This window comes from Podarcis filfolensis, assembly GCF_964270895.1.
Source record: "Podarcis filfolensis genome assembly, chromosome: 9".
In the NCBI taxonomy this organism is placed as follows: Eukaryota; Metazoa; Chordata; class Lepidosauria; order Squamata; family Lacertidae; genus Podarcis; species Podarcis filfolensis.
In genome coordinates this window covers 17,469,006-17,491,195 of record NC_139610.1, presented here as the reverse complement: position 1 = coordinate 17,491,195, position 22,190 = coordinate 17,469,006, and the positions used below count along the sequence as shown (strand labels likewise).

The window sequence follows — 22,190 nt, the reverse complement described above, 5'->3', positions numbered from 1 at the left end:
GAAGACACTTTGTCAAGCATCCCTTCAAACTGGCTCTGCTACCCTTCTCCTCCCCTACCCACCACATCCTTGGTTGCTGCTAGTAGATATGAAGGTAAGAGAATCAGGAGGTCCACAATAGTGGCAGAGGACATCCTCACAGAAGAAGAAGAAGAAGAAGAAGAAGAAGAAGAAGAAGAAGAAGAAGAAGAAGAAGAAGAAGAAGGAGGAGGAAGAGGAGGAGGGGGAGGAGTTTGGATTTGATACCCCGCTTTATCACTACCCTAAGGAGTCTCAAAGCGGCTAACAATCTCCTTTCCCTTCCTTCCCCACAACAAACACTCTGTGAGATGAGTGGGGCTGAGAGACTTCAGAGAAGTGTGACTAGCCCAAGGTCACCCAGCAGCTGCATGTGGAGGAGCGGGAAATTGAACCTGGTTCACCAGATTACAAGTCCACTGCTCTTAACCACTACACCACACTGGCCATCTCACAGGTTCACTCTTGCCCAATCTTGGGTCGTCAGGTGTTGTTGGACAACAACCATTGTTCTCTCCAGCAAGCATGGCCAAAAGGCATAATAGGATCTGTAATCCAGCAACATTTGGAAGGCCATAGGTTGCCCTTTCCTGCCATAGGACAAAGGTGAAAACCAGTGACTGGAATTGTTACTTTGAAATGAGAGAGACGTGTGTCTGGCAACCAGCCCCCATCAGTAATTCAGCTGCTGAGTTCTGAACCAATTGTAGTTTCAGAGCAGAAATTTATCGTGCTCTTGGTGGTCTTGCGCCAATTTAAAAATTATTGGGTAGTTTCTGACCAAAGCCCTGCAGTCAGAGCAGGTTACACTTGCCTTGCTATACCAACAGTTTGACAATGTACAGTGGTACCTCGGGTTAAGTACTTAATTTGTTCCGGAGGTCCGTACTTAACCTGAAACTGTTCTTAACCTGAAGCACCACTTTAGCTAATGGGGTCTCCCGCTACTGCCGCGCCGCCGGAGCACGATTTCTGTTCTCATCCTGAAGCAAAGTTCTTAACCTAAAGCACTATTTCTAGCTTAGCGGAGTCTGTAACCTGAAGCGTATTTAACCTGAAGCGTATGTAACCCGAGGTACCACTGTATAAGGCTCTTTCATCAACAGGTGAGACTCTGGTAAAGATATTAAAAGCCCTTCACTGAGACGCAACAAGCTATGTTGACTGTTATAAATATATATACTGCCTGCATCATCCTGTACCAGAAAATTCCCGGAATATAAAAATACACACCCACTGATGTGGCATATATAAATGCACATACATATACATGCTACTCAGCAAAAATAGTTAACCTATGGAAAAGAGTGCAATTAGCCTGAAGATACTAGCAGTCGGCATGTTCTGGCATCTAGAATAGAATACACGAGATTGCCAAAGTCGGTTGAAATCGTTGGAATCCCGTTTTTAGCCAGAGAGAGTAGTTATCCCTTCAGAGGAATGGAAAACAATGCACCTGTGAAGAGGCCTAGGCAACCATCGCAATTAGAAAGCTTCCTGTGTTTCAGAGATAAAATCCCTCCAGGGATAATATGCTAAAACAGAAGGTTCTGTGCTGGAAATGCATGAGAAATAGTCTCCAGGTGGGAGTAACAGGAGACATTCATTCATCTTACAATAGCTTATGTAAATAAATCTGGGGAAACAGGACAAGTCATGCTGTGTCTGGAAACTACGGGAGGATTTTCTGGCTGCAAGTTTACCTAACGGGATTTCAAAAACTTTGAAGTGGTGGGAAGTTGGGGGAGGGGGGGAGGGATGTGAGTCAGTGTTGCGGTAAAGAGGCTGCACTGCCTTATCGAAATGACCCGGCTAGAAGCACTCTGTGACTACTTGGCCTAAGAAACTGCAAGCAATAGCAATGAAAAGCAAGAGAGACAGCTTGCTGCAGTTCAAATCATTAACAGCACCGGTATTTGTATCTGGTCTGGAATTTGCATATTGCCACCTACACCTGAAAATAGCTTCCACACAAGAAGTCACCTTATACTGAGTCAGACCATGAAGCTGTTATTTGTCTACGCTGTTGGCCAGTGGCTCTTCATGGCATCAGCTGGGGTTCTCTCTCAGCCCTAGCTGGAGATCGAACCTTCTGCATGCAAAGCAGTTGCTCTCACGCTGAGCTACAACACTCCCCCTTGCATTTTAACATGGGCTGAATTGGTTTGATAGTGTTGCTGCCAAACCTTCAAAAGCATTCACATTTCGTCTGTCATAGATGATGAAGGTTTGCGATTGCAACCTTGTATGGGTTGGGTGGGGATAAATAAGTAGAGAGCCAGGGAAACCCACCACTTTCCACTTATTTATCCCCCCCCCCATCTACATGCCCAGTCAGTTTTCCTTGCTTACCAGGCTTGGGGAAGGGGGAGGGAAGGCTCTGATAGTGCTGTGGGGGCGGCGTTCCCGACTTTGCACGATTTTGCCTTTGCACGCAGACCCCTAGAACTGAACCCATGTGTAAGTGGCGTGCACACTGTATAGTTTTAATAGACTCTCTCTCTCTCCTCACCCACACTGCACAATTACACAAGCAGAACAGCTCTGAGCACAAGCCGATTTACATGCTCACGATAATGTGGTATAGCCCCCATCAATTTTGAATACTGACAGATAATTACATGATTAAATGCTTCACCCTGTCTCCGGAAATGTAGCCTAACTCTTTTCCTAATTTGCTGGTTTTCTATGCAGAGCTTGTTTTATGTTAAGAACATTCAACCATGCGATTCCCCACCCTGAATAGTCCTAGGTGTATTCCATGTACAAATTGGCTCTAATGGATCATTTGTGATTTCCAGATACATGAGGCCTGTCACCATTCATGTGAACTTTTTCCTTTAGAAACACAAGGAAATTTGAATTCCAGCTTTTCAAAAACTTGAAGCTCCCCCCTCCCTAAAATCCCAGCACAGTGTAATTACAGTCCAAATTCATTCTTGTCTTCAGCATAATAACCAGTTGTCCCAGTTTATCAGCACAATAAACCATTTAAAATCCCAGTGGCATAAGCAGGAACTTGTACAGTCATCACAGTTATGAAATATTTCTTGGCTAACTTTGGGGTTAGATTGAAAAAGCCTGCTTTGAAGGACTGGATTCCTGGTACTTCAGATTGTTTAGCTAAAAGGCAGGTTTCCTGGCAGCCCTGTGCATTGGCTATTTCTCCCTACGTTAAGCAATATGAGGCAAAAGATACCATGAGCATCAAATGTTCATTGCGAGTCAGTTTCTGAAGAAGAAAAAGAAGATGAAGAAGAGTTTGGATTTGATATCCCGCTTTATCACTACCCTAAGGAGTCTCAAGGGGACACGGGTGGCGCTGTGGGTTAAACCACAGAGCCTAGGACTTGCCAATCAGAAGGTCAGCGGTTCAAATCCCCGTGATGGGGTGAGCTCCCGTTGCTCGGTCCCTGCTCCTGCCAACCTAGCAGTTCGAAAGCACGTCAAAGTGCAAGTAGATAAATAGGTACCGCTCTGGCGGAAAGGTAAACGGTGTTTCCGTGCACTGCTCTGGTTTGCCAGAAGCGGCTTAGTCATGCTGGCCACATGACCCGGAAGCTCCCTCGGCCAATAAAGCGAGATGAGCGCCGCAACCCCAGAGTTGGTCATGACTGGACCTAACGGTCAGGGGTCCCTTTACCTTTAAGGAGTCTCAAAGCAGCTAACAATCTCCTTTCCCTTCCTCCCCCACAACAAACACTCTGTGAGGTGAGTGAGGCTGAGAGACTTCAGAGAAGTGTGACTGGCCCAAGGTCACCCAGCAGCTGCATGTGGAGGAGCAGGGAATCGAACCCGGTTCACCAGATTACGAGTCTACCACTCTTAACCACTACACCACACTGGGTTACAATTTGACTTACTGTCAACTTTCACTTGCTTTCCATATTCTATCTATTTATGGTGAAAACTGCTTGAAGAAGGGCAGACACCTTGGTGTCCAAAGATGAGGGTAGCACAGCCAGGCATTTGTTGGAATTCCAAGAATGGTGAAGGGCTCCGCACACCAGTTGCACTGCCCCTCTCACTTTGCACAGCCAGAGCCAGCACGAGAGAATTACCTTTTTGCATGCCCCATCCCTTCTAGGTTTAAGGTTTCCACTCAAGAGTGACTTGCCTTAGAGCTGCAGATTGTAAAAGTAGTCCTGCTGGTAGTATCCACTTATTAATTTGAATGCTGGGGGCAAGTTACAACTGAAAGCCTAACGTCCCATTGCCATACTGTTGCTCAGCTAAGCCCCCACCTGAAGCCCATTCTTCACACCTGCACCCAAACCTTTTCACTACTTCTCCTGGGAAGTTCTACCCAAAACACTTTCCCCATAATCTCTCCTACCTATTCTCACTCTCGCAACTTTCTTTAAAGGGAGCCATCTTCTGCCAACTCAGCAGTCCTCGTCAGGAGCTGTAGTTGATGTTCCTGACCCTGTCCACCCATTCCTATGCCTCCAATATTTTGTCACCTACTGATATATAAAGCAAGCATATGCTTCATTAAATTCCACTCCATGGTGCACCTATATGCATCCCCCCCACCCCCAGTCCTATTGTCTTCATAAAACCACACGGGTTGGCTGGTTTCCAGCTCTCTGGGGTTGCTTGTTCCTCATCTGGAGAGAAGAAGGCCATCAATTTCCTGTCATGCTGATAAGATGCCCAGCACGCCCAGCACGTGCTGAATCACCAAGTTAGAAGCCTTTCATTCACACAGCAATATTCCTATTCATTCTTTGGTTGAAATCCCTGGATTTGGCCAGATTGTTTTAAACAACGAAAACTCGTATGATCTGCATCCTTAAATTTCAGGGTGTCAAAGGAAGGGATTTTAAATATACAGAAGAATTTATTAACATAGTCTATACAATGCTGTACAAGCAAGGGGAAATCGTAATACAGCTGCTGTATTATGAGATCAGATGGGAATTTAGCAGATTTGGAGATATTTCTGAAGGGAGAATACTGACCTGTGTGCTGAAAGTGAAAGCTATTGCTTTCCAAAGCGGTCACTGACACACTTTATAGAGCAACCGTGTTTGCTGCAGGTACATTTAAATCTCCCTAAGCACTGAAGTATGAATGAGGCACATATTGTTAAATTTCTGCATACACACATCTGGTGGCCCATGGCTCTCCAATGCAGTCATGCCCGTTTTTTTTTAAAAAAAGTGTGTTTGTCATTCAAACTTTGGACTGTTGCTGTGGAAAACACCAGTTTAGTCCTAGTACAGTAAAAAAGGCAAAGGACCCCTGGACAGTCAAAGTCCAGTCAAAGGTGACTACGGGGTGCGGCACTCATCTTGCTTCAGGCTGAGGGAGCCAGTGTTTGTCCACAGACAGCTTTCCCTGTCATGTGGCCAGCATGACTAAACTGCTTCTGGCGCAACAGGACACCGTGACGGAAGTCAGAGCGCACAGAAACATCGTTTAGTCCTGGTAGTCTCTGTGGCAAAAATAATTGCAAAATGGTCATTGCTGTGTGGGAAAAAAATGGTTTCAGAAGACCTGGGTTCAGATTCTCTCTCTCGGATGTATTGAAAGAATGCTAGGCAAATTAACATACAGCCATCCTCATGCAAAACTTTGGCAGTTCCCACCTTCAATTTGAAGTACAATTTAGCAGCTTAATTAGCAATATTTATCTTGCTTATGATGTCCCCAATTGCTTCAGTGCAAACCAGTGAACTCCCATCAGATCTGGAAAGTAAAAATGGCTGGACTGAAAATCCTTACAAGGGCTGGACACTCGCACATGGACACACACAGAAGAATAGGCTGTTGAGTGCTAACAGCAGTGATTGTCCCACAGCAAGCTGAGGAGGCCATACTGACTGGTTGAGAAGAAGTCATCTTGTTGGTGGCAATCTCTGTGGAGGGAGGCTCACCAATGTGCTTTCTGGACAGTCTCAGGAAGAGGTGCATAGGGCTTGTAGCCTTCTCCGCCGACTGGTTCTTCATATTTGTATTTAATAATCCCATAGGACTACTGCAGGAGACCCCGATACTCTATATTTTTGAACATCACAATATGAAGTTGGCTGGGTTAGTTAGTCTTTTTATTGCTCTTTTGTTTTAGTGTTAAAAAGCTTATATATCAGTTATTGCCTTTGTCCAAATACATCATTGCTGGGCACTCCTAAGAGTAAAAGTAATAAAATTTCTGAAGAACCCACAATGAAACCATCATTTTAAAAGTAAAAATGTGAATGGAAAAGCGCTGACTCACAACATAATCAATTAGTTTGTTTTTGTTTAAGGATGCAAAACAATGCAGTTGAATTTGAGAGGTGTGAGAAATGAAGGAATGTGTTACCCTTTTCATACAACATAAACAATACTTCGGGCTTATCTAAAGAACAACATAGAATAATTATATGCCAGTAAAACCATCATGGTTTCTTAAAGAATCCTGTAAATTTAGCTTGGTAAGGGTGTTGAAAAGTCTCTCTAGCACCCCTCACAGAATGCTGTCCAAGGGTTTCTTGCCAGAGGGATTGACTATTAAATTGGTTTAAGTTTGATGTGAGATCCACATCCTATTGAAGTCAATTGATCTTAATGTTTCTGGATTTCACCTTATATCTAGACAGGAAATTCACTGTGCAATATAATAATTATTGTCAACCACTGCTGGCAGGAAGAAGAAAACTTCTTAATGCATAATTTGTTTATCAATTGTAACATTACTAGTTCAAGTAAATGCCCATACATTTCAAGTCAACAAATTTATTTAAAAAGAAACGAATTTGTGTTATCAATTGAACTTTCTGTAATATATATTGAACTGCTTACTGATGAATAATGAAACACTACCTGAAGTTGTAAGTTGAAGTGCTTTTAAAGGTCTTAAAAATGCTTTTGTTTATATGAAGAAAAAATATATTTTTATTGAGAGACTGTACTCCTATTTCAAATAAGCCAGCTGCTCTGCGTAACACTGCTGTCCTGGGAGTAAATCCCATTGAACCCAGTGGGGTTTATTTCTGAGTGGACATGTGTAGGATTGCACTGTTAAGTGTGTCTTTCATAGAACCTACCCTTGGAAGTACCACAATTTCAGAAGGTAATGTTTTGAAGAGCAAAATTTCATCAGAGTGGATTGAGGGTCCAATTAACTTCTAAAATTAAAACTGACAGTCATTAATATTTCCATTTGGCAACCAAAGGCTTGCAACATACAATAATTCAAAAATAAATAAAACAACACTTTAAGGCATGATCCGTCAAAATGACATGAAAGCTTCAGACCTGTCAAAACACACCTCAGAGAAGAAAAAAGTAGTATCCTGAACTTCATCAGAGCATTAAACCATGCTATAATGTTGGATGTTAAAAATAAAAAAACACTCCCCCCCTCCCCGGTAATTAAAAGATATCAGATTTGTAACAACAGATAACAATCTCAAAATGCATATGGTGAAATTTGACTTACTGGGTTCACTAAACTGATGTCTTAAGGCAGCAAAAGGGATTTAAAAACACAATGTGCATAAATGGAATTGACTCCAACTTCAGGCAGAGGGGTAAGTGCCACAAACTTACTAAGTCCAATTGCAGATGAATAATGTAGCCCCTCAAACAGGGAGAAGGAATCGCTCCAGGAACTCCTAGCGCTGTAATTCTCCAGCACCTTTGCAGCACACAGTGTTTAAAAGTAGAGTTTTAAAAATGCTTAGTTTGTAAGCAACATGAAGCCCTTGGGTAGAGAAGCACTTGCTGCAGAGTTTGGGACAGCAAACCTTTACAGTGGAGTGGAAATGTCAGTCAAAAGCAAAAGAACAAGGCAGCATAAAGGTCCTTCTGCTTGTTGCATTGCATATATGCTTAATTCAAAAGAATTGTAGATATGAACAAGCAAGACTTTCCTCCGTTAGTAAAGCATGCATCTCTTTTGTGCAAAGTCTTTGTTTCGCTCAAAGTTAAGGCGTGAACAATACAAAGGACACCTTTGAAAGATAGCGACTTCAGAAAACGTTTCTTTCCTTCTTATCTGTGTTGAACTTGCCTCCTCCATTATGTCTGCAGCTGTCAGTTAGCAGAATCCATATGTTCTTGCCTGGTAAGAAGAGGCTTTCCACTGGGGCTTGCTGAATGTATGTGCATCTCCTTTACCGTTTCCAGCAGTGCTTTCCTCTCCAGTTCTAGAGTGAGAATTGTCTGCCTCAGCTTGCTTTCATTGTTGAGCAAAGCATCAACCATGGCTTCTAGGTTTTGGATCTTTCCATTTGCCATCTTAAGGGACAAACAAGAAACATACACAGATTGCTTGTGAGGAAAACAAGTAAGAACATGCAGACTGCTCCCTCAGCGCACCTTTCTATTCCTCTTATGTGAAACCAGCTGAAATTCACATGTGCAGAACAATAAATACAGTAAAAGGTAAAGGTAAAGGGACCCCTGACCATTAAGTCCAGTCGTGACCGACTCTGGGTTGCGGCGTTCATCTCGCTTTACTGGCTGAGGGAACCGGTGTACAGCTTCTGGGTCATATGGCCAGCATGACTAAGCCGCTTCTGGCAAACCAGAGCAGCACACGGAAACGCCGTTTACCTTCCCTCCAGAGCGGTACCTATTTATCTACTTGTACTTTGCCACGCTTTTGAACTGCTAGGTTGGCAGGAGCAGGGACCGAGCAACGGGAACTCACCCCGTCGCGGGGATTCAAGCCGCCAACCTTCTGATCGGCAAGTCCTAGGCTCTGTGGTTTAACCCACAGTGCCACCCGCGTCCCATAAATACAGTACAGCAATCCAAATTACTGGCATACTTAACTTACAGCCAGTTTTGGAGTTTCATCTTTCTACACAAAATGAAATTGAGCCTATACTGGGGCAATGCAGATGAAGCTTGTTTCCCTCATGGCTTTTTTAAGAGTTTATGAATAGAGTAGAATTGGACTGCATCTAGATAAAAAAAGAACACGGGACAAATGTGGACATCAGTGTTTGGTGCAGGGAAGATTCCTGCCAACAATGTAACGACTAAACTTCTCCAACAGCCACCACTGGGGGAAAATGATCTCTTTGCTACTTAATAATGAATTAAATTTTGTGTGTGATATATTCTCCACATTCCTTCCAAATCTTGTTTACTTAAGCTCCAGAATGACTTAAGCCTACAACATAATACTGAGTAGAAAAACTGAAAGCCAATAAATCTACACCATGAATTCATGTGTAAATTTATTAACCAAGGCATTTTAATTAAGAATAGCATTGTTAATCCAGAGCTACATCTATCTAGCATGAGCCTCACTGATGCTGAGGTAAGGAAACATGAATCATGATTCAGACCAAACAAATAACACACACAAAAAAATGCCTGCCAAAGACTGTGAAATTGGCTTTTCACCTCTTCAATTTTAGCAAGCTTTGACCTGGGAAGCATGAACCTGGATGATTCTTTCCATCTTTTTAGTTCCCAATTTTGATCCCAATGAGAAAAAGCCCCATGCTCAAAACAAAACAAAATGGGAAACAGTGTGTGTTTGTGTAGACATTGGAGAGCAACAGTTGCACTATTTAAGCAATTTCTGTTGATGTCAAATGTGCATAACAGTTGCTGTGCTGGCTAAGCGTCTCATAAATTTACTTCCTTCATCTCATCTTTTTTTCTGCTTAGCAATTGCCTGTATCCGCATGGTACAGATACCTAATATTTAAAAGCACAATGTAGTTATGCTCCTGTACAAGATAACCCAGTGAGAGAGAGATGACAAATCCACTAGGCATTTCAGGACTTTTATTTTTTTAAAGATAATCAAATCCCATAGTCATCTGATTTTCTAATAATCACCAAGAGAGGTTCCAGAAACTAGATGTGCAAATGTTTTTCAAATACAAAAACTCACTGATTACTGATGCATCCAGCTGTAAATAAACGAGCCAAGTTATTAGCCACTGAGCTATATTTAATATATATTGTATAATGTGCAATCAGTACCTGCAGCTCCTCAAGGAGGTCAAAGTTTTGTTTACGTAAATTGGTGTTGGCTTTTTCCAATTTATCCATCCTTTGATTGTCATTGAGAGAAGAATCTATCAATTCATCTTGAAGCACATGGTATTCAACTTCATAAGCTTGCAGCTGTTTGGCAATATCCATCTCAAATACCTAGTACATATGTAAAATGGAAGAGTGCCTTGAATTTTTTTAAAAAGAAAACAACAACCAGAAAACCCACTGCATATTCTGTATAAGATCCTGTTTGGCTCACTGTCTATAAGAAATCGGGGCATCAGATAATCCAAACATTCTTCCCAAGCAAAATTTATTGTCTATCAGAGTTTCATTTTTGCTGCCTCTGAACCTTTTTCTTTTTTCTCTCTCCAGTAACAGGGTGACCAGCTAAAAGTAGTATCAGCCTCTTTAGTATCATATAGAAGCATTTTTGTCATGAGAGAATGCCCCCGTGACATGTCAGGTTGTTTCACAGCTAGTTTCATAGCTAAGAGGATCACATTATAGATCATGCTATTCATTCATTCATTCATCACACTTGTTCAAAAATGTTATGAGCCTACTGAGATAAAGTCTTGTAAAAATTAAGGGAACATTGAAAACACAAAACACCCAACTGCCTAACAAATAAGTTAGCTCCAAAAGTTATCAGGTGCATTTCAAGATTACAAAGGAAGTCAAGGCATCCAGTGGCTAAGATCCTATTGGTTTTTGAAAGTCAAAAAGGGCTCGTCTGAATAAAGAGCATTTAGAATATTAATTCACACCAGAGAGATAACCAACAGTATGCAAACCTAGTAAAACCACAGAGAACAGTGCTCTTCCAAGGGGCTAGATTATAGAGCGCATCTATTTTGCTATCAGTTGTATAGATTAGATGGCTGAGCTATGCACCTAAAACATCTAGTTCACCAAATGCAACGTACTTAAGATTGTAGGATGGTGCAATACAATGAAAGGAGGAGTCATTAAGAAATGAACTGGGGAAAGCCTTACTACAGATTTCCAGAAAGAACGGTAAAGGGGGCAAAAACTGGAATGCCAGACATGCAGGGATACCAAGGCCTTGGAATCTGAGTGGCGAAGAAGTGAAGCATCAAAGGGTTTGATGGAATTTGGCAGGCCGCAAAGTAGGACCTGGGGGGAGGTGAAGGGAGGGATGGACAGACTGTGGCATTTAGAAGATGAAATGTCAGGGAAATGACGAGAATTGGTAGAATGGATAGGAGTCTCAAGTAAATAATATTTGCCATTAATTACTTTCTCTCCCTCGCTTCCATTTTGCAGAGCATTAGCTTAATTTCTTGCTTTCAGGAAATACTGCATTATATTATGTGGAGAGGAAACTCAACCTTGATTCTTGTGCACAGGACATATTTTACTATTGCCAAACATCCAAAGCATTTCCATTGTTCAAGTAAACTGTCCATGCTCGCTATGAAAACACAGGAAGAAATCTAGCTATATAATCCAGCTATAATATTACCCCCAAACAATTCTGGCTAGTCTCTACAAATATTTTTTAGGTCTCCGCAAGGAACACCTACATTCTCCAAGTGCATAAGCCAATTCAGTTGTGGGTGGGTGGGTTGAGTACAAATACATTTCTTGACTGGGGCATCAATAAATTACTAGTAATTTTGAAATTTACATTTTCCTGGTAATACCTAGCTTCATACCTGGTTTATGGTTTTTTCCATCTGTATCAAACCCAGATTTGGGAGAATACATTTAACGAAATCAACTATAGTTTCCAAGTTTTCATGTTGCAGAATTAAGGGCTTATGGCTTCCCAGCAAACTTAAAGCCACTTTAAATATAACTTCTGATCCTTGGAGAAACAGCATGTCTGGGGGGGGGGGGGAAAGAGTGGGTGGGGGGAGAAGGCAAAGAAGAAATTATAATGAAAATTTTAAGCAGCTTGGAATCCACCAAATGCTCAAGTACCACTGCGTATCAATAATTGTTCTGGTAATGGCAGCTATATTCCTGTTCTCCGATTTGAAGATTTCTAACAATATGTGACATACTGATAAAATAATGCATGTAGCAGTTCTATGTATCCTGCAGCAAAAGTCATATTTGAATGAAACAACAGAAGAAATGGACAGTTTTCTGTCTGACATATATCTTACATTGCTTTCCACTTACACCATATGTGCATTCTACTGACAGCTGTTAGTTCCAGTCTAACTTTACAATCATTTGCCATCTATAATAAATGTTTGATGCTTATATGTCTTTCACTTAAATAAAGTCGGACAAAATTAATTTCCAGCAAGGCATCCAAATTTAAGAGAGCACACTGAAGGAAAAAAACTAAAATTAAAACACATGCTAGAATTAGGGCAAATAATGCTGAAAGCATAGCCAAGCAAAACTAATTTTCGATTTAAGCCAAGAGCAGTGTTTATGCAACAAGCTGGGGGTGGGGGAGATAAGAGATCAGTTCAAGGTGACCTATGCTATGTTAGTGTGGCAGCCATACCAATTGCCTTGCTCCTGTATAAAACAGAAGCATTTTATAATCTTCCTCAAAGATCTTACCACAGAGAGGGGTCTGTCGGGCTCAGGCAAGGGAGACAGGCCCAAGACCTCTTCACAACGCTAGAGGTGAAGAAGGGGAGAGCTGATTCTCCACCACTCCCAATGCAAATATGGAACCCTTTACTTATTCTAGCCAAAACATAATTCTGCTTCCAAGCTGAAGAGGGTCAGTGCAAGCACAATGCCTGGTCTCTGTGCCTGGCAGTGGGGTGGTGCTCTGACCCCGAGAGAAGCAAAGAAACCCTGCATGCTTCCATCAACTTTCCCGGGCTCTGAGCAGAGGAAGGGCAGTAGAGGCAGGTGCAGAAAGCCCACATACCTCTGCTGCCCCTCACCCACTAAGAAGGATGGTGCAGGCATGGAGGGTTGCCTGCCATGTGGCTGGAGCTCTAGGTGCCTGGCAGAGAAACCCCACTTCTGCCGCCCCTTACAGTTTCACACTGAAGAAGAAAATCAGAGAAGCTTCTGCTTGTCCCTGACTTTGTGCCGCATCTCAAATATACAAGACCCTACCCCCCGGAGGATAGCCACATGACAACAAATTTCTTTTGTTGATCCCTGTACATAATTTCTCGATCCCTGTACAACATAACAAACATTTAAACAAAAGGCCAATTGTTTTAAGAACATATCCAGGGCAAAGGTTTGCTGGATCTGGGTGGTGAGCCAGTAACGACGTAATGTAGACATCCAAACAAATGTCAGCATGGTTCAAAAATACAATCTGGAAACAGAGTTAATATTGTTTTTCTATTGCTGAGCAAATAAGAGAATACATCTTTTTTTGTATAGGACCCTCATATCCACACAGGGGTGTTGAAAGTTCACAGAGGCAGAGAGAAAAAACAGAGGCGGGTTGAACACACAATGCAGCCCTCTAGTCCACAAAGCCAATTTTTTAACTTAGAACTTCCTTATCTGATATCTGGGTTCCCCAAAGACCTATTCTAGCATAACAACCACAAGAGTGAGCTGCTAAACTAACAGGGCCCTGATTCAAATATTTATGTAAAAGAAAAGGGACTAATGTGTGCAATTCTCCTTTTCTTCTTCTTCATCTAAAGTTTCATAAAAATAATTCTTTGTTGTCTTTGGTGCAACAGAGTAAGTAACACGGCTATCCACTGCTGTAATTCATTATTTTAAAGAGAGAGAATGCTCTCCTTATACAAAGTTTTGTGAGCAACTTTCCAAGTATTGTTGCAAATCATTGCTTCCAGTGTAGCAAGCAAAGTTTTGCTTTTTTGTTATATCTCCTCCCTACTAGTCTCATTCTTTGTTCCACAAAGCCCTTTTACTTGTCTATATTTCATTACATATGTACAGTGCCTTTCAAGTGTATTTGCTTTTTTAACAAGTTGCCTGTGTTTCTCTGCAAGAAGGGAAATGAAACAGAAAAAATGCACAATAATTAAAAACAACCACTCCACATTTGGAAACATATAGGGTGGGATATATACAGATAGCATATGTTTTAGTTTATGTGCATTCAAGCAAGACATTGATAAGTAATGCCAAAGATCATATTTTTTTATTATGCATGACTGTGAAGAGGAATGTTGGATTATAATTTCAACATGTTATATTTGGAATGTCAACTTGATTCCATACTAAGGTATGATGCAATCAATAGGTTTAGGCAGAGATTAGGGCTTCCATCAAATTTTTGTCAACCATGGAACTTAGGTTAATAAGATGCAGTTCAGTCAAATCCGAATACTGTCCCAGCCTAAGCAAAATTCACAATGCTTTGGTGGGACTGTCCATAGAATATGACACATTTAAAAATGATTTTGTCCCATTTTAACCAATTGCCTATTTGTCAGAAAGTGTGGTTACTGTCATGAAAGACCTATTCTTCTGTTTACAAACAAAGATAAAGCATCTGACATGGTGGAATGAAAGCATCTGCATTTGCTATGCTCTCTCTGTCTCCACATTCTTGTCCATACAATCTTAAGAAAACCAGTCATATCCTATTAGCTGATTGGCTCATATTGATAGAAAAAAACTTTCTGAATTTTAAACAAATAATACATTTAATGGATCCTAGGTATCCATATCATTTATTGTGACTTACCAAACACTCTAGCCACAAACCCCAGGGGAAACTGAGAGGCAAACATGGTAAGAAACCAGGGGGCAGCATACAGACTAGGTCCAATTTCATGTGCTTCAAAATGATTGTAGAGATCTCTGTGGTAATCATGAAGAAGTCGAGAAAGTTGATACATCTGGATCTGCACAGGCAAATAAAAATAAAGGTTGTTAAACTAGACAAAATGTTTAAAGGATTTTTCCCTGGGACCTTTATGTGATGGTCCAAATGCACATTTATATGAATGTAAGTCCTGGTGCATTCAGTTGAAATTGTGATCCTAAGTATACTTTCCAGGAAGCAAACTAAAATTTTCATATCCACAAATTAGCATTCACACACCTGAGAAAATAAAAAATAAAACTGAAGCTATTTTGTATTGGCCTTCTACATTGTATTCAAAAATGGAAACTATCCTTCTTCCCCCTTTTATGCCAGCTAAAAATACTGTGATTTGGTGATCTTCACAATCTTATTAAAAGATACTTTTGTTTTCTCTGAGGAAAACCTCATAAATCTATTTGCACACAGCCACTGGCAGCCTATTGAACTGCTAACACACTCCAAAATTGTGCCCCAACTTCAGCAGATACACAGCTGACAATGTTCCCATTTGGCACCCTTCTCATTCAACCTTTCTGAATACACAGGCAATAAAAATTCACGAGTGTTTCACGTATTGTGCTTTCTTTTTATGAACATTGGGTGGAAACGCAATATATAATTCTTACGTTGCTGCATTTTAAAAAAAATTAAAAAATTAAAAATTCAAGCTGGAGCTCCAACCTGTAAAATTGTCATGTCAGGCCGATACTGCTTCCTCAGGCCCATGTCAAACATAAGGAACTTGAGCATCTTGAAAGCCTCTTCTTCACTCATATGAAGCAACAGCACACCGGCTACAAAGCTGAGGCCCTGGCAATAGCCGACTTCTGGATCCAAGAGGGAATAGGCCTTCAAGATATTGTAAAGTGACAGCTGCCCAGCTCCAAGCTGGGCTGAGAAATATGGATGCGTCGGAAAGGTGCGGCCTGTGAAAATAAAAAATTGGGGTTAGCAACACAAATACAGTGGTACCTCAGGTTACATACACTTCAGGTTAGACTCTGCTAACCCAGAAATAGTGCTTCAGCTTAAGAACTTTGCTTCAGGATGAGAACAGAAATCGTGCTCTGGCGGCACGGCGGCAGCAGGAAGCCCCATTAGCTAAAGTGGTGCTTCAGGTTAAGAACAGTTTCAGGTTAAGAACAGACCTCTGGAACAAATTAAGTATTTAACCAGAGGTACCACTGTATTAATAAAGCAAACATGCCATGTTTTCGTGTGAAGCAAACAATTTTGTTAGGCCACTTGTCTAATAAACTATAAAGTTTAATTCAGCCTTTCTCAACCTGTGGGTCCCCAGATGTTGTTGAACTACAACTCCCATCACCCCTAGCTAGCAAGGCCAGAGCTCAGGGATTATGGGAGTTGTAGTCCAACAACATCTGGGGACCCACTGGTTGAGAACCACTGGCTAATTGCTTTGATACTATAGATCAGGCTTCCACAACCTCGGCCCTCCAGATGTTTTTGAGACTACAATTCCCAGCATCCCTGACCACTGGTCCTGCTAGCAAGGGATCATGGGAGTTGTAGGCCAAAAACATCTGGAGGGCTGAGGCTGAGGAAGCCTGCTATAGATTGAACGATTTAAATCCAATATAGACTTTGCACTCTATATGACAGGGGCTCTTCTGTGACTCCTATGAATATGTTGTGTGTTTCTCATTGCTGGCAATCTGCCCCTTAAAAGATTATCCCCCTCACTGCAAGCCTGCCAATGTCTGCCTAATGTTGACTGCTCATGCTCATTACCTCACACCTAATTAAATAAAATACCTCGAATGTTTTTGAAATATTGATGGCAGGAACAGGATAAACACAAGGCGCTTGAGAATTGGCATCTTGGCACACTCAGTCTTTTAATTTAAAGGTGGCTAACATGAAAACCATTGAAGTTAGTCAAATTTTGAAGGGTTAATCCTCTGTAAGGGCTACCATGTTTTCAAATTTCATGTGAAAAAACAAAAATGTTATGTCCATTTTAATCTGAAAATATGTTAAACTTTAAAGTTGGGTATCATGAAAACCCCTTGAGCTACCCATCTGAAACTTTTCAGGACTTATCACCTCTATAGGGACCACCACGACTGAAAATGTCATGCCCCTATGTGAAAAAACAAGAAAGTTAGAGCTGATTTGGGTTCACAATGCAAATGGTATTTCTGAAGATTTGCAATTTCCAGATTGTGATCTGCCTGCTGGTCAGAATGGGCCTGAAACGGATCTGATCCAGATTTACAAATTGGGATCACAAATCAGATTGGGGGATCCATGTAGATATTCCATGAGGATTGGGAAGAAAATGTTTGCTACTCTGAAAGAGAGCAAGAGAAACAACAAGTTTTTCTTTTCTTCCACGTTAAAATACACTCAAGGTAGGTTTATTCCTGCATCCCCCACATCCTTTCAAGTGCAGCTAAAGCAGTCTTTTGTAGCTTCGCACTTGTTAAATCTCACCCCACCCTTTAATTTCCGGAACATTGCATCTATGGGAGGTGTGTTGCCTTGCCAGATGCTATCAGGGCTCTCTTATTTCAAAAACAAAGACAAAGCCCGAAGCTAAGTCTTCCTGCAAACAGATTAGTGCTCTGCACACTGTATACTAGGAAGAGACTGTTTGATTTCTGGGTCTGGCTGCTCACTGCCCAGGCTGGCAGGAAACCGAGTGTTTCTGCAGATGTAGCGTGCTTTGCTTCCCAACTGGAAGAGCAGCTTGTATTGCAGCAGCTACCTCCCTGCCCAAAGTAGGAGTTGTTCCAACACACGCTGAACAGTTCTATTCAATGTCTCCTGTTTGGCAGAAAGTCCTGCTCAACAGAGTCACTTTGAAAGCATGAGCTAACTAGGAAAGGGAATAGATATCCAAAATGGAAAAAGACATAATAATAAGAATGAACATGAAGAGTGCTTAATATTTTCCCCTTTCCTTTCTTTATTATTAAATGATAACTGATGACAGGTATTTCTGGAATACACCTTTCCTTGGAAGGATATGGATTAAGGCAGCAATCTGCTGTGTCTGATCTTAAAACTCACATGGAAGCTGGCTGAATTAACTGTGGTGAAAGGCAATTTGCACAGGCTCCTAAGCCATCTTCAAGTACTATGCAACGCAAGGAGAAAATGTGCCCAAAACATTTCAAGCATAGGCTTTGTTTTCGCAGAAAGAGGCTTAAGAAACAAGCAAAAGTATGTGTGACTCAGCTAAAAGATACAGCTTCAGCGGAAAGCAGGCACAATCCATTACAATATTCAAATGAAGGGATCTAAACATTTAGCTTCAAATATTAGCAAATACTAATTATGTTTTTTATTCTAAAAAGCTGCTAAACTACCTCTGAATACAAACCCACCAATATGCATACAATCTAATTTAAATGTATAGCTATAATATTAATACATGCTTTAAAAAAAAAAACCTTTTAACCACTGCTTATTGACAGTTCAACATGTCTTAACGTGAAATGCTCTAACACTCTGATACAATTTGATGTGGTGTTGGATAACGAAAGATCCATACATTTTTAGTATTGTGTATATTTTGTTTAAAAACCCATTTTTTCCTAAATAAGAGGCTACACTCAAAATGTGTTGGGAACATTTTCATTTTTGTAGTGAGACACTGGAAACTCATAGCAATGTGTTTCTGTGCCTTGCTAATCTTGGGCTGTTGCCATTTATATTCTGTGGGGAATGGAGGAAAAAGTCCCCACTTACGTGAAGTGTAGGAGGCATGGGAAGTCGCAGAGGATGCAGTGCATTTTATCATTATATTCAGAAGTTGTTTCATTATAATGACATTTTATCTGTATTAGTTTATACAGAGTAAAATATGCAGGGTTTTTTTTTGTATTTGTGCAGGTCTAGACTTTATACACTGTGTCTTACTGCTTGAGAGGTCAGGAACCATTCCTCCAGGTTTTGTCATCATTCACACAGCATTGGAATGAACAGATGTATAAGGACGTTATTTAGAATTTTAGAACTTACTTAAGAGATTTTAAGTTATGTTATACAGGAAACAACCTATTTAAAGGTAAAGGGGACCCCTGACCTTTAGGTCCAGTCGTGGCTGACTCTAGGGTTGCGGCACTCATCTCGTTTTATTGGCCAAGGGAGCCGGTGTACAGCTTGTGGCCAGCATGACTAAGCCGCTTCTGGCGAACCAGAGCAGTGCACGGAAACACTGTTTACCTTCCCACCGGAGCGGTACTTATTTATCTACTTGCACTTTGACGTGCTTTCGAACTGCTAGGTTGGCAGGAGCAGGGACCGAGCAACGGGACCTCACCCCGTCGCGGGGATTCGAACTGCCGACCTTCTGATCGGCAAGTCCTAGGCTCTGTGGTTTAACCCACAGCGCCACCCGCGTCCCAATAGCCGATTTACGTGAGTTCAATTGATGTGCGACTTTGCACACCGTGGTGACACGGAAGTGGCCAGAAAAGGGAATGGGCTTATGTGCACTCCACCGTCACATGTGATGACCTGGAACACAACCTCCACGGCAAATCATAGGTTGCCTTACATGCTTTTATAAGTGCTTCTTTGGGGACCAGTAGATTCGCTGGAGGGAAACTATATGCAGCAGACCTACTCCCAATGCCACTCAAACCCTTTTGAGTTTCTGATTCTTTAGAATCATAGAATTGTAGTGCTGGAACGGACACCAAGGGTATTCTAGTCCAACCCCCTGTGATGTAGGCATCATATATCTGTTTATGTTTTCAAATTTCTCCTCTGCAGTCATGAGACCTAGACCCACATTCTACTTTTTAATCTGCCCTTTAAAAAGAAACATGAGGTTGAACACCCCATGTTGTGCAAGTAGAATACTTTTGAGCACCAGGCATTGTCTCCAACCTAGGGAGTTCATCAATGCAACAGAACAATAGCTTTTAAATAAAATCATGACTTTAAAAGTGTACCTTCTCAGCAGAACACAAAATGTTAAGTATTATGTCAGATTATTTTTTGTAGACTTACCTAGGTCAATAAGTATTGCATGCTGCTGAGAGGTTAGCTGCTTTAGGAGTTCTTTGTATGGTGTATCCTTTGGTTGCTGTTTATTTGCAAACTGAGGCTTAAGCTGGTATTGTTCAGCTAAAAACTTCCAGATTTCACCCCGGTGATGGCGAGGAACTCCTTTCCAAAAGGCAATAGGAACCAAAAAAGGAAAAGGAAAAGAAAATACTTAATTGGAATGGGGGGGAGACCCCCACATACTATTAATCACTGTACCAGCCATCTGTCTCAACTACAGTATCCAATAATTTGCACCTTAACTCACACAAATTATCTACTACAGCCTACGTGTGGGCCAAATCGTCAAGAGCAGTACTAAACGCCAAGTGGTGGTGGTAGAGCTAAAGTTCAAGGCAGGGTGGGGATCTTGAGGAAGACAATCTCTCTTTTCTCAAAACACCAAGGACAAAGTAAAGTGAATATACTATCTCCCACTGCCTGTTATGATTAGGAAGGAAAGAAGTTAATTGGAAGAGATACTGCTTTCTTCCAATGATGCTTAGAACACCTGTTAATGGATGTAGAAGGGGTGCTGAGATGTTCTCTCTCTTCCCTCTTCTAAAGTCATCATTGAGTCAGTCCTCGACCCACAAATTTCTGCATACAGTAGTGTGAAAAATTCACTGAAACGTAGGCACAATTCGAGGGGTGAGGAATGCTAATGAAGCACCCCCTTTCTGTTTTTGCTCAGCAGTATGTCACCCCACTGAGGCATAGTTCCCAAATGAAGGTGTCTGCTGCTCCATCCCATTTATTCTCTCTCTTTTTTTTTAAATGATATTTATTCAAAATTTCATCAATACATAAACAAAAATGAAAGAAACAAAAAGAAAAATATAGCAAAAAGAAAAACAAAAAGAAAAACCAAAAAGGAAAAAAGAAAAATAGAGAACTCAAATTACAACTTTTCATTTGCTTATTTCTTGAACTTCCTCACACCTCCCTTTTTGTATTCTAGTTTAATTCATTATTGCAGCAAATTCTTCCCGTTTCTCAATTTTAATTAAAATAATTAATCTTCACAATCTATCTTATTTATTAATTCAACATAACCTTTCCCTCTTTTAATTTAATCTGTAATTCAATTTACCTTAATCTCTTTAACCTTATCTTATCTTAAAAATCTTAAAATTTCAAAGTTTACGTCTTATTCATTCATATCTCCTTAAATCATTTCTACTAAAGCCAATTTAGTTCCTTTCCGGCATATTCCCTGGTGTTTCATTAATGTTACACTGATTCCAAAATTAACAAAAGAATTTCCCTTGATATCTCTAATTTTTATCCAACGTCCCTTCTTTCTGGTTTCGGGTCATGTCAGTCCTTTCAGTCCATTACTTCCAGTCCATCAATCTGGTGTTCTTATGTCCGAGGCCCTTAAGTCTCTTCTAGGCCCCTTCTGCACAATTTCTTGTCCTTGTTTGTGCTTACGCACTTCTTTGTCTGTTGTTGATTTCTTAGGGAGTGGGTCTCTGGAGGTTTCCATCCAGTAATAGTTTCCATTTTCCTCTGTCAGACTGGCCCCTTCCCCCCAGTCCCACTCCCTGTCATCTTTGTAGTCCAAAAAATATTTCTCCAGAAGATAGTTGTTCACCTGTTTCATAATCCCACTAGAGTTAAGAGCTTCATTTACTTCAAACCCATCCCAGCACTCTCCAAGTTCAATCTTCCAGCGCAGTAACTTTTGTTCCTGCAGGACTTTGAATCCCTCCTTTTGTGTTGTTTGAGGAGTAATTACTGCCTCTTCCTTCTTCATCTGCCCTTGGACTTGTCTTGTCAAGCCAGTTTCTTGAATTGGTTGTTGTATAACTTCTTTATCCTTATTCCCTGTTAAATCATATTCACTGGCCACAGCACTCATCAAGTCCAATTTTTCATGCATCAAATTCATTTTCTCCTGCAGCTGCTGCAGCAGGGCATTTGTCATACCAAGGGCAGACACCAAACATTCCTTCCAACTCATTTCTGTCCAAGGTCAGACAGCAAGTCCCACGATCCAAAACTTGCAGCTGTAGATCCCAAATAAACAGCAACAGCAAACTGCCAGGCTCCCTCTAGGGGATACAATTTCTATTTGTATCCACTTTTTTTAAAAAAAGTATCCAACAAAGAAAATTACTTTCGATTTCAAGTCCTTTCAATTTTCAGATACTTTGTATCTTTAAAATACAGAAATGCAGAAGGTAGCGTTGAAGTTAATTTGTTTCTCTTCTCTTTTTTTACCTATCTGTCAAAAAACTCCTTTCAATCAATGGACGTCACAAGCAATTTCTGTCCCGACACCCCGTCCCCAGGTTTGGGACGATGGAAACTTAGATTCCTTTACTCTCCTCCTCCTGCAGGATTAGACAGTCAAATCCCCCCCCCTTTTCTCCTGCTTTCCAAGGGGGTTTTATTGGTTGTAGATGCAGGAAATTTCCAACTTTAAAGCAGTTTTCCA

The 22,190-nt window shown here is 41.0% G+C and overlaps 1 protein-coding gene and 1 long non-coding RNA gene across 8 annotated transcripts in view; one reads left to right on the top strand and one right to left on the bottom strand.

Moving 5' to 3' along the window:
- Positions 1 to 229: 229 nt before the first annotated feature.
- LOC310770341 lies at positions 230 to 5,169 on the top strand. Its single transcript, XR_014552089.1, has 2 exons — positions 230 to 857; positions 1,109 to 5,169. It is a non-coding gene; the product is annotated as an uncharacterized lncRNA (long non-coding RNA).
- Positions 2,917 to 22,190, bottom strand: part of TBC1D1 (TBC1 domain family member 1) — a 90,542-nt gene continuing 71,268 nt past the window's right edge. For 5 of the 7 annotated variants that reach the window (XM_083630141.1, XM_083630143.1, XM_083630142.1 and 2 more), the window contains 6 exons: positions 19,712 to 19,870; positions 15,407 to 15,651; positions 14,603 to 14,762; positions 11,655 to 11,824; positions 9,958 to 10,128; positions 2,917 to 8,247 (listed from right to left, as the gene is read on the bottom strand). In XM_083630141.1, the coding sequence (XP_083486267.1) occupies positions 8,044 to 8,247; positions 9,958 to 10,128; positions 11,655 to 11,824; positions 14,603 to 14,762; positions 15,407 to 15,651; positions 19,712 to 19,870 (1,109 nt within the window). In that variant the 3' untranslated portion in view covers positions 2,917 to 8,043. The remainder of the gene's footprint in view (positions 8,248 to 9,957; positions 10,129 to 11,654; positions 11,825 to 14,602; positions 14,763 to 15,406; positions 15,652 to 19,711; positions 19,871 to 22,190) is intronic. The other 2 variants (XR_014551935.1, XM_083630146.1) reach the window with 2 other exon arrangements.